Source organism: Clavelina lepadiformis, chromosome 4, assembly GCF_947623445.1.
Source record: "Clavelina lepadiformis chromosome 4, kaClaLepa1.1, whole genome shotgun sequence".
NCBI classification, from domain to species: domain Eukaryota; kingdom Metazoa; phylum Chordata; class Ascidiacea; order Aplousobranchia; family Clavelinidae; genus Clavelina; species Clavelina lepadiformis.
In genome coordinates, this window is record NC_135243.1 from 15,982,873 (window position 1) to 15,994,751 (window position 11,879).

Genomic DNA, 11,879 nt, shown 5'->3' on the forward strand with positions numbered 1-11,879 from the left:
TGCGCAGTAGTAACAAGTGAAAGGGAAAGAGAAAAGGAAAGATTGCAAACATTACATCAGTATATATAGCAGTCACACCAGCTCAAGGTTGCATAATTTATCTGTACGTCATTAACGATAATTTAAGTTTAGTCAGCAATTGAATCGCAAGATCCCAAAATAAAACTTCAGCTTTTACAAAACAACCCATGACTCGTGACGTATCCGTCACAACCGAATTGAATGAAATGCAGCACAAACATACGCATTTATACGACAAGCCCATATGCTAAATTAGGCAATTCGCGGTACGTATAAAAATGTATAGAATGCGGGGTTTTAAAAGGAAGTGCCTAAACTGGCATGACTGTCTGGCATTAAAGGCCACCTAACTTAGGTCAAAAGAATCTCCAACAGGGCACAGTTAAACTACTTGCAAAAATCTTGTTTGCAATCAATTTACTAGATATAACTTAAAAAGAGTACAAAAGAAGCATGAACTTGTTTTAGAATCAAAGTATTCAACTTTAGCTAAAAATTTATTCATCTGCTGAAGTTTTGACCACACATTTCTATACTCGGATCCGGAATGCGTCACATCCGGTTACGCTTGACTAAGCGTCAGGTAAAACAAATCCGTAAAATGCATGTGGAAGATAGGAAAATACCCAGCTTCTTTGAAAGATAACGGTTTTTATGTAGATGAGGAAAGTTATCGGGTGGACATGAATATTTTTCTGTAGAGGAGTAATTGCTTAATTGAAAAAAGGTAAATTTATGACTATACTGTAATATGTTTCACTACTGTGTAATTGCCTGTTGTTTCTGGCCGAACGATTACGTTTTTTAACGTCATGGAAGATTCGATTCTTCGAAACATTTACTCTCGGTGAAATTCAACAAATAAGGTTGGTTTCGAGTACAGAACGTATACACAAGTACGATAGGACTAAGTTTGTCAGCTGGAAGATGAAGGTTCTAAGGTCATTTCTTAAACAGCAATGAATTAGCCTACTTTGCTTTGATCTGGTTAGACTAGAATCTAGATGCTTGTTGTGGTAAAAGAATTAAAACTAGGCAGTTATGAACGGTTTGTTAGACTAACTCGCATTATACCTGCTGCATTTGTACACTGGAAAGTTTGCTCGGTATTTTTCTATCTTCCACATGCATTTTGCGGATTTGTTTTACCTGACGCTCAGCCAAGCGTAACCGGATGTGCCACAAAATGCGGATCGAAGAATACTGGCATTCGCAGCAGAGCAAAAACAAATTAGACAAACTCAAGCGTGACAATTATCTACGTCATATAAAACTAACACTAGTTGGCCTTCTATTCAGTTACACAGCTTATTCTTAATCTTATACCATTATGTGCATGAGGTTTGGTTGTTTAAAGAAAGGCCGGTGCTTTGATTGTGGTGATTAGCAATACTGTTATTTATACTCTGTACTTACAGTAAACATAGTTAATATTATTTCAAGTTTTAGCTATATTGACTAGCCGTAAGCAGGATTTGGCGTGACATTACAAGCCTTTCATTATTGAAATCATTATTGTTTGTGTTTTCCTCATTTAACCTATTTGCCTTATTTAGGTTTTAGCGCAATTGATATAATGTTGAACCCTCATGATTTAACTGAAATTTTAGGGCAAGCCAATACTGGTGGTGTACATAGCACTTTGCTTGTAAATCCTCACGGAGCCCTTGTTGCTTTCTCTGGATATGGTGACAATGCTGTTCGAGTGAAAGCAACAATATCAAGCAATATATGGTCGGCATATGAACACAGCAGACATAATGCCATTGATGATGATTCATTGCATTGCCTAATTATGTCTTGTCAAACAGGCAATGTTGCCATTCACCATGCTGGTTCATCAGGACTTTTACTCTGCATGTTTGCTGATAAAACAGTTGGACATGGAATGTTGAAAGCCAAGATAGCAGCTATGGCCAAGTTTTTAAATGGGCCACTTAATACAATTGTGGTTTCTTGATTTATTTCTTCAAAATTTTTTTAAACATTTGCAAGTTATTGTGTTTATTGTATGCAATACCGGTTGTGACCCACGTTCGGCATGTTAGAAATGTTTATGAAGTTTGAGTAGTTTAGAAATATTATGTTTAATTGATAGAGTAGGATAATGGCTATCATATGCATACATTATTAGCACGCTCAATAGTTGCTTTTAATTTATGAATTGTGATCTTTAAAATATGTTTGTATTGTTAATGAACTATTAATTCGTGTGTTAATGTTAATCTAAATGTTAGAATGTGAACACTACCCTGTACAAATCAGGGTACTGGATTTTGATTTTTGTTGTTCATACAAACTAGCACAGTGTGTAATAGTCAGATAGAAAATAAAAATAAAATGGTTGTAATAAGTTAATAAAAATAAGTTTGAATCTATATCGTAGCATTCTATATTATTACTAATTTACCATGTAATTGTGAATGTAATTGCATATATCACATATTCTGATAATATGTTTGCTCATATCATACTCAATGTTGTGTCTTTTCTTTCACCCCAAATTTGATGTGTATATGCCTAACTAAGCGAAGTTGTCTGTATGTACTATTTGTATATAATTTGTCAAATTTTTAGTCAACATGTTCTACATACCATTACATTTTTTGTGACTTTGTTTGAAGACAGATAAGTATATATATATATATATGAGAAATAAAGATCAAGATAAATGGAACAAGAAGCAGATTTTTTTATGCAATACAAGGCTGTCTCAAATAAATTGAAAAAGTAATCCAGCACATGATGTTCAATTTCGCAAATGAACAAATTGACAGACAAGTTGACAACTGTAAATTTCATCTTATAGACGGTTTTTGAAAAAGCCCAATGTAGCAGAAGCTAGAGAAGAATTCGGTCAGCTTGCCAGCACATTAAGCATGAAAGGATGTTATCATTATGCTGGATTTTGCTGCTTAGCCATGGCTAGGTAAGAATCTGTTGTACTTGGAAGTATGGATAATCGCCTTCTCGTTAGATGTGATAATACAGGTGAAATCGATTAATCGCATACTGATTAAACGCATTTTTTGTTTCATTCAATAAACCAGCTACAAATTTGAAAGTGAACTAAGTTATTGCGTTGCAAAACACATGAACAAAACATGTTTTTTGTTGAAACATGTGGGTCACGAAAATATGCAATAAAGAGAACGAAATCAGCAATTGAGATAAAAACCTTATGTGATACTCCGTTTTATTCCTTTTAAGTGGTATGAGATTAACCGATGTTTTTACTTAGTATTAGATAGAATTTGATTTAGAACTTCAGATTTGTATGCAATAAAATATATATTATTATTATCACAAGGGTAACTTGGCTCAAGCTAAAGATTAACATCTCAAAATCAACACAAATACTTTGCAATCATTTTCTGAACATTTAAATACTACAAATTTTGTTATTTTTTTGATGCCAAAAGAAATCTTGGTGTCAAAACAACGGCAGACTTAAGCAGTAGTGATATTTTCTGAGAGCGTTTGTTAGTCTCTCAGTGGACTCCCATGTCAAAAAACTATACATATTACTGCGTAGTGTGAAAAATAAAAAGTGCAAAAAATTTTGTGTAAATGGAAGATGAAGTGCCTCTCTCCTACTTGGATCTTGATGCTAAACGCTACAGTTTCACATTTTTAATCACAGTCAAACACTTATCACCTTTGTTTGATTTGAACCTATTTAAACTAAGCCTGTTTTAGGAGGCGTATGTGTTTGAACAAAGGTCTAATTTCTTGGCTTATTTCTGTATGCAGGAAAATTACCACAAATGCAATCACTCGAAATCTGATGCATGGGGCGCAATGAAATTTTCGTGTAAACTAGGCTTGCCTAAGGCTACATCGTACTGGAATATGACAAGAATCTTATATCCTTCGCCTTTGTTACATGGGCCCAAAGTCAGAAGTGGATTTTTGCCTAAAACGTACATTTCCCCCTTTTTTATGCCAATTTTTGTCTAAATTTTGCACGCGACCTGAAACTGTGTGCTGAAATGTGCCAACTGCTAGGGTAATCCCCAGGCTAAAAAACAACACCAATCATGCTGCCTTCGGCATCATGGTCTAAACAGATTTTTTAAAACCCTACCATAAGAGTCTAACGAAATCAGAGAAATCTTAATTTCTGACCCACACGCCTTCTGAACCAATACATCACGTTAAATTGTTAAGTAACAATTGCTACACACATGTTAATACAAACTCTGCTCAATTTTTTGTCATATTTCCATCACCTGTGTTTTCTTCCTCATTACACAGAGTGTCTATAGATTCTCTTTACAATTTACTTTGTGAATAACATTGGGAAAGAATTTTATGGGACCCTATGTAAAGCTTTTCAAACCCTTCAAGTGGAAAAAAGTCGTAAATCATGTCATCATTGATAGTGTAAATGTTGTGTACATTACCAATATGTATATTGTATATATATATATATATAATTATAGTGTTGTGTAGATGTGAGATGAATATGTCACATTCACTTGGTGAAGTTCAAGCTCTGACTGATGCTGCAAGATACTTTTTACAAGCTGACCAGTCTGTTGAAGCAATTCATTCTCCTAAGTATGGAGAGCATCTCATTTGTGCAAAAAGTTGTTTTGACTATGCCATCAAGGTTAGTGTAGTAAAAGCTATCAAGATCATTTACCCAACGTTCATACTTTGTCATATTATCATGTGCTCATGTCATGAACAACATCGCTGTTACATGTGAGCATTGATAAAAAATGAAACGAAAGTGGTTTTTGAATAATTTGCCATTCTATTCTTACTTTTGTTATGAGGAATAGAATAAATCAAATAAGAAGAATTTTGAACTATGGAAAATGCTATAATGTTCATTTCAAGTACTGTTATTTTGTCTATGATGAAATAGGTTCTAATCAAATGTGACTTGCCTTGCATGGCTGCTTCACTCTGTGAAGAAATTGGTCGTTATTATGAGGTTTGTAAGTTATGTTTTTTTTTAGAAGTCTCAGATTCTCAAATATTATAATGTAGCTAATAGCAACATTGAGTTATGCCCCCAATATCAAGTTCCAAATATAGATAGAAGTTTATTCATCATAATGATTGATGCATATAATCAGACATCATACACATTATATGTACATCCAGTTTCTGAAATAACTATATACAAGTTTTGTTTGAATAAAAATCAGATAATGCCTTTAAGGAGAAAAAATATATCATACTTCCTTGCTTGTAAACCGCACTGAAACATAAGGTACAAATAGCTTCTGCAGGACTGCAATATATTTTTTACCAGGGCCGGGTTTTGGTGTGTTGGAGCCCCAAGGTAATTGTTTATCGAGGGCCTCTATGAGACTATTAATCTTACCTTAATCTTATTAGTCATATCATCTAACATCTGAAAATATCAACAACATACAATAGCGAGCAAGCATTTTTTAGAATTCAATTTTTTTACTCTTTTTTTTGTGTACTCAACTCTAACATGTCCTTCAATCTGACATTGCTTCTAACTTTGTACAGTCAACCTGAAGTGTTTTGTACTGTTTTTAAATAAACCAAAAATGGTAACGTACTTAGTGTGGGTTACGCTGAATCGCCAATATTTCGTGACTATTTACTGCACTTTGTATGACGTGCATAGGTGCTTTTTTGCATGTGGTGGCGGTGGCATGGCAACCTACTGTCATGAAAGCAAAAAAATTTGAGCCGGGTTTAAGCGTAATTGTTTTCACTTACTTTCTGCTATCCTATTTGCTTTATTCTTTTTTTTCTTTAATCTTGTTTTTGGATTGTGAGGTCTTTCGACAGTCTTTGAATTTTAAGCTTGTTTTTAAGTTTTACCAGGCGTAATTGCCACTTATTGCAACAAAAGTTTTGTGTCATATAGACTATACAAGACGATTGTTTTCTAGTACTTGAACCTTATCCAAATTGTGTGCGTTGTACTTCACGTTTATTAGCACTACTAAAACTTTCCACGTAACAGTGAATACATCCGAAAGGATAATGGTAAAACAAACACTCAAATAGCATTTAATTTAGTAGTCAATCTTTTTTTCTTTGTTAGTAGTTTATGGAGCTAAAGACACAACAGCTTTAGATTACAGGTTGTTGATATTGACGCGACAGCATTGATTGATAGTTTGCGGCTGACAAAGACAAATAAACCTTTGCACATGTATCCACCACCTGTCAATCAATTGTAGGCAGTGAGTCAAAGTTGCAAGTCAATTAAATTGCGCTGGCATATGTGTTACCATAATTAACCATATTACCTTGTAGTAAAATGCGCATCATATATATTTGCTTTGCTTTTAATGGCGTATTGATTTGGCACAGCTGCAAATTGTTATGCTGCATAGGGATGTTGCCCAAGTCTTAAACGTTTCTACATGTGTGGGTCATAAGCATATGGTTTTTCATTACATTTATACATTGCTTTTTTCCCCTGAGTTCTTTTACAGTATGACAATGCAACGCTTGGTAGCGTTGTAACATGAAATTAAACTACATCCTGCCAAGGTATTCTTCATATTAAAACGATCATTTAACATGATCAAAAGTTCAACCAAGTGAGACAATTGAAAATGTCATGATTAAAGTAAACCATAACATTTATCTTACTGTTTTTGTAAAGGACATTATTCACATAGCGCAGGGGTCGGCAACCTTTTGCTAGTCACGGGCCAAATGTCGAGTGTACAACTCTTTGGCGGGCCGGAATTTCCATTAATACTATAATTCACACTCACTTCAGTATATTACGCTACATTGCTGCAATCTCAATCATACCAATCACAAAAAGAGCAAAATATATGTATTCACACTTCAACAACACAGCATTAATGTGACACTTGATGCTGCTTGCTTTCTGAAAGTTTTTCAACATCTGGTGACAAGTCAGATGAAGCAAGAACCAGAACATTTTCTAAATGGGCGTCGGAAATGCGTGATCTTAGCTTAGTCTTCTTAGAATTAGTAGTCTTAGAATTTCATTGTTGAAAATATTTGTTCACATGTGTACATGCTACCAAACATCGATGCCATTTCTTTTGCATTGTTGGTCATCCATATCAAACGGAGTACTGAATAGCCTGAATTTATTTTGTAGAGAACGAATGTCGCATCTCTCTTTGTATCTATAACCACTAGTCTAGTCTACTCCACAAACAATCTCGTACTTAGTACGAGATACTAGTCTACCGCCTTCGCACCAGTTTTATGGCGTAGCAATAGACTAGTACGACGTACTTATGGCGTAACAATACCACAATTTTTTCAAACAGTGCTAACACTGCAGTTTGGAACTCAATAAGAAACGGCGGGCCGTATTATTGTGATAATAAATTAATATGTCTCGGGCCGGACGATTTCGCATGGCAGGCCGGATCCGGTCCGCTGGCCGTAGGTTGCCGACCCTTGACATAGCGAATAGTTGCAATGGCTTTCAGTAGTACAGTATTTACAACTTGCCAAATTTAAACACAGATAGACTACAAATGCTACGATGTGATGTGAATAATCGAAGTAGAACGTCCGCCTGAAACATTTCAATCACGCCAATGGTCAAAGATTCTCAACAAAACATCAAACAGACTTTAACCATTGAATCGCCTATAAACTTTGTTGTATTAAAGACAATGACCAGAGCACTGTTAATCGCATGAGTCTTTTGAATCCTATTCTTTAAAAAACAAGTAGTAAGAAATATTTTTGGTTTGCTTTATTAATGTGACAGTCACTGCTTTTGTTTATTTTGTAGTAAATTTTGAAGACCAAGTCATAAAAATTTCTTTACAAAACATTTGATGTGCGTTCGCAATTGACACAATCGCCCACGTGACACCAACGAAGAGTGGTCTGGTCTCCTGCCAAAAATTATGTGGCCTGGATAAAATACTTGCAGTCATATGTTACGTAATCCTCACGGAAAAGTAGTTTGACTCGATGTGATAAGATGTACAAGATGTGTTTGTGGCAAAATTGCTAAAGTGCCTTACCCATGCTTTTGTTGTCCTGTGGCAAAGAGATTAGTAGTGAGATAATAGCAAAATAGTAAGATTAAGGATAGTCTACGATTTTTTTATTTATTTATGACCACTTAAGAAAAACTAAGCAGATTAACATTATATAAAACAAATTAATTCAAACTTAAATTAAAAAATGTATTCTTTTTGATAAATAGTTTAAATACTAAAGAGTTATTGGTTGGGGACTTGGTGTGACTTGTGATAAACCCAGCCCTGCTCTTTACTTTCAGTTTGCACTTTCTAGTTTCACAAATAAGGTAAATAGGTATTTGATGAACGTTTTAAGCATTACCTATATATTGACAAATGCAGTTAGTGTTTCATGTTCAAGCTGTTTTAAAAAACTACATTAATTGCTTTGTTATTATATCAATGCAATAACAATTTCATATAATATTAGAAACTTTATCACCAACTGTTATGCACTTAATAATTTAAATTGCTTTGTGTCGGCTGGTATACGATACGTTTCTGTTAAGTACTGTAAGTATTTTTTTAATTTCAGAAATTTTTAATTTTAGTTAATTTTTTTTCTTTAATTTTAGGAGAAAAAAGATTATCATACAGCCCTATCACTGTACCTACGAGGAGCTGAGTTAAATTTTCAAAATCCGCTGCATTTGCTTCTTCTGCAACAAAAAATTATGATATTAAAAACAGTACTTGGTTTGTAACTTATACGTTCTTGGGATGGTGTGTAATATTTTGAAATTCATAAATTAATTTTATTTTTTTCTGTTTAAGTCTCCATTTTGCTAATCGTAGTAATGAGAAGCAAGTGTTAAGACCAGTTAAACCTAAACAAAGGAATAGTTGTCTGCACAGTACTGGGTAAAGAGTTTCCTAGTAATATTGACTAGTTAAGCAATTATTTCGGAAAATGTATTACAAATTTGCCGTTAATTAGGACGGGGAGGTGGTTACTGTTATGATGTCACAATATGAAATTCTCAAAGTGACAACTGGATATTGGTGTAGGCTATAGCCAATGGATTTAAATCGATTGATTGACTGACAGCCCTGCATGTAGGTAATTATTTCCAGGTAGCATATATTTTTGACACAGGTAGATCATCGATGACAGTACAAAAATTCGGTGAGCTGCAGCTTGTTGCACCAACCTTAACCAGTATGAAAACACTGAACGTAAATTGGGTTTGTCCAAATTAACTAAAGATAGTCCTTTTAAGCATGTATGTACCAATCTACATATTCCTTGTTTCCTACGCAAGGTGTCCTATTCATACATGATCCAAACAGAATCGTTGTGCACATAGCATTCACGTTGTGATGTCATGTTTGCCAGGGCTTAAATCATTAATAACGGGCAATTTTGTTACTTTTTATGACATACATTTGGCAATAATTGCTTGATTACTAAACAATAAACATTATTAAAACGTTTTGTTTGTTTGTTATGTATTCATTACAAACAATTCTTCCATATAAGGTTAGCTCATCTTATCACTTGCCTCTCACTTTAACATATGGTGCTGATATCTATACAACTTTTGCAGACGATTTTAATGGAGCTCTATCTTTGTGTTCTGAAATTTTGCACCAGATATCTGATAAATGTTCCTATCACTGCGATGGACACACTCTTCTAGGTATGTAAGGTTAAAATTCAATTTTTGTGATTACATATCGGTTTGTACATATCCTTCTTCTTCAAAGAGATGAATCAACTTCCTATTTAAAAAAAAGAAAAAATCACTACTTTTATACTACTACTGCTTAAATGGCTACATTACCCCTATATGTACCTCCAGTTGGAGAACCGCTAAATTTTAGTGTGTTATATGTTTTAATTTTTACACGTTTAAAGTAATTTTAAATTTTTAGGTCAATATGCTAAACTGCACTGTGATTGTGAAATTCAAATGATTCTTTTGCTTATGTTATTAAATCCTCACCCTTTGAAAATTGTATCTGGATATTCCCAAATCTTACAAAAATACACATGGACATGTTCAGAAAACACGGTTTTAAAAAACGGATTTAGTAACAACGGAATGGACCCAGAATTATTCACTTTGATGCAATCATTTGTAGTGAGTATGAATGTCATGTATATGAGATACCGATAAACTAGAGGCTTAAAGCTTTGTTTCAGTGTAAAGGTGGAATGCTACACGTGACTTTTTGGTATTAAAGATGTATGACATTTCTAATTTATTTCCCAATATTTTCTTGTGACTCCCTGGGCACTATTTGCTAATGTTATAATTTTTTAGATGGCTTGCTCAGGCAGAGACTTATCATCAATGGAATATTTGCAAAGTCGGCTAAGGTGAAATTGCTATGTAACTGTTGTTATATGTTATAATGGACATAATATTTGTTTCAGTTGTTGAATAGCTTATAAAGAATATTAAAATGTTTTCTTGAGTGTAAATATTTGTAACATGTGGTCATTATAGCTTTAAATAATGTAAAATTGCTTATGAGTTAAGCAACTGGTTTTTATGTTAAAGTTAAGGCAAGTTGAATTATATGTATGACGAAAATTTTTTTTTTCAGGTTTCATTTTACTCCGCAGCAGAATATGCTTTTACAAAAAATTATAGAAGAATACAATCATCCTGCTGGTTTGGGATTCTGAAGAAACTGATCATAATTTATAGCGTTTACAGAATTGCAGCTTATATCGCTTAATATCTGCTCTGGTACATATAAGGTTATTGGTGGAAATAAGTAGAACAAAGCATAGATGTTACAAATTCCCTTTCAAATCACCTTGACCTGATAAACAATTTGACGTGCCGTACATAAAACTTAAACAGATTATGCAGAGTTTGCCTTGAAAATTACTATGCACGTTTTTAGATGCTTTGATGTTGAAATAAATTTGGTTTATGCTAACACAATTAAATTGTTAGTAAAAATTTTGAGACAATGCATGTTTTATGTAATTATTTGACTTCAACCTATCTTTTTGATGTTAAAACAGTATTACTGATGTGTGCATCATTGTAATTCAGTTGTAACAATTAATTGTTTTTTTGCTCCTAAAATGATGTTTTTTCATGCATTCACAGTTTGCTTCAAAAACATACCGGTCCAGGTTACGTGTACAGTATTTTTCCCAATTGTATCAAGCAATTTTTGCAAGTAGCAATGATCACTATTCACTAAGGCAAAATAAGAATTCCAATAAATTATTTTAACAAATTGGGAGTGCAATAAAAGCTTATTGTGACCACCTTTGCACTGGACTTTGTTAGTAATAATAGTTGAATGGTTACAATAACCGAAACTGCTAAATGCTTAACCAGAAATAGACCAGAAAACATATTTTGGCCTTTAAAAGCTCAGCTGCATGTTTTATGCCAACGACCTCAATAAAGAGTTATGTCACAAAGAAAACTTGAAACTACAAATTGGCATTTACACACAGCACAGGTGCAAAAAAACTGCAATGTGCTGGTAGAAACATACATGCAGAAAAAGTGACGTAAAGGTTGAAATACGGGCTCGTCAAAGTAAACAATAATACTCAATGCAGCAGCAAAAAATTTGACAAAAAAACGCGGTCATAATATCCAATGTTTGCATGTACTAAATGAAATACATGAAAAAAATGGGTCTGTACCAAATGTACATTAAAAAGCAGCTGCTCATATTATTTGTGGTTATATTAATCAGTTTCTATTGTAGTTCAAATAACATTAATCACCAATTCGATTTTGAATTACTAACCTTTACTTAGCATGATTGCTAAGCTAAAGCTAAACCCACTGTAAAAGCTATAATCTGGGAAAAATGAATTAAAAGTTAACGTTTCATCTTCAGTAATAAAAATGCCACTTCAGCAAAGAATATCTGTTTCAGAAAATTTTCTTTGCTTTG

The 11,879-nt window shown here is 33.6% G+C and overlaps 2 protein-coding genes across 2 annotated transcripts; both read left to right on the plus strand.

Annotated features, from left to right (window-relative positions):
- Nucleotides 1-1,548: 1,548 nt before the first annotated feature.
- Nucleotides 1,549-2,646, plus strand: LOC143452105 (ragulator complex protein LAMTOR2-A-like). The gene has a single exon (XM_076952951.1). The coding sequence runs from the start codon at nt 1,598-1,600 to the stop codon at nt 1,979-1,981; it is 384 nt and encodes a 127-aa protein (XP_076809066.1). The 5' UTR covers nt 1,549-1,597; the 3' UTR covers nt 1,982-2,646.
- LOC143452103 (40-kDa huntingtin-associated protein-like) lies at nt 2,643-11,234 on the plus strand. The gene is made up of 9 exons (XM_076952948.1): nt 2,643-2,751; nt 2,831-2,950; nt 4,477-4,636; nt 4,898-4,966; nt 8,573-8,693; nt 9,545-9,637; nt 9,873-10,081; nt 10,265-10,320; nt 10,551-11,234. Exons 1-9 carry the CDS (start codon nt 2,693-2,695, stop codon nt 10,630-10,632), a joined length of 969 nt encoding a protein of 322 aa, XP_076809063.1. The 5' UTR covers nt 2,643-2,692; the 3' UTR covers nt 10,633-11,234.
- The last annotated feature ends 645 nt before the right edge of the window (nt 11,235-11,879 follow it).

What these genes read in the sequence shown, in the direction of transcription:
- LOC143452105 (XM_076952951.1), top strand. Translation starts at nt 1,598, where the DNA reads ATGTTGAACCCTCATGATTTAACTGAAATTTTAGGGCAAGCCAATACT.
- LOC143452103 (XM_076952948.1), top strand. Translation starts at nt 2,693, where the DNA reads ATGGAACAAGAAGCAGATTTTTTTATGCAATACAAGGCTGTCTCAAAT. An exon ending in GTCTCAAATAAATTGAAAAA is followed by an intron (nt 2,752 to 2,830) that starts GTAATCCAGCAC and finishes TTCATCTTATAG; the next exon opens with ACGGTTTTTGAAAAAGCCCA. An exon ending in TATTTGCAAAGTCGGCTAAG is followed by an intron (nt 10,321 to 10,550) that starts GTGAAATTGCTA and finishes TTTTTTTTTCAG; the next exon opens with GTTTCATTTTACTCCGCAGC.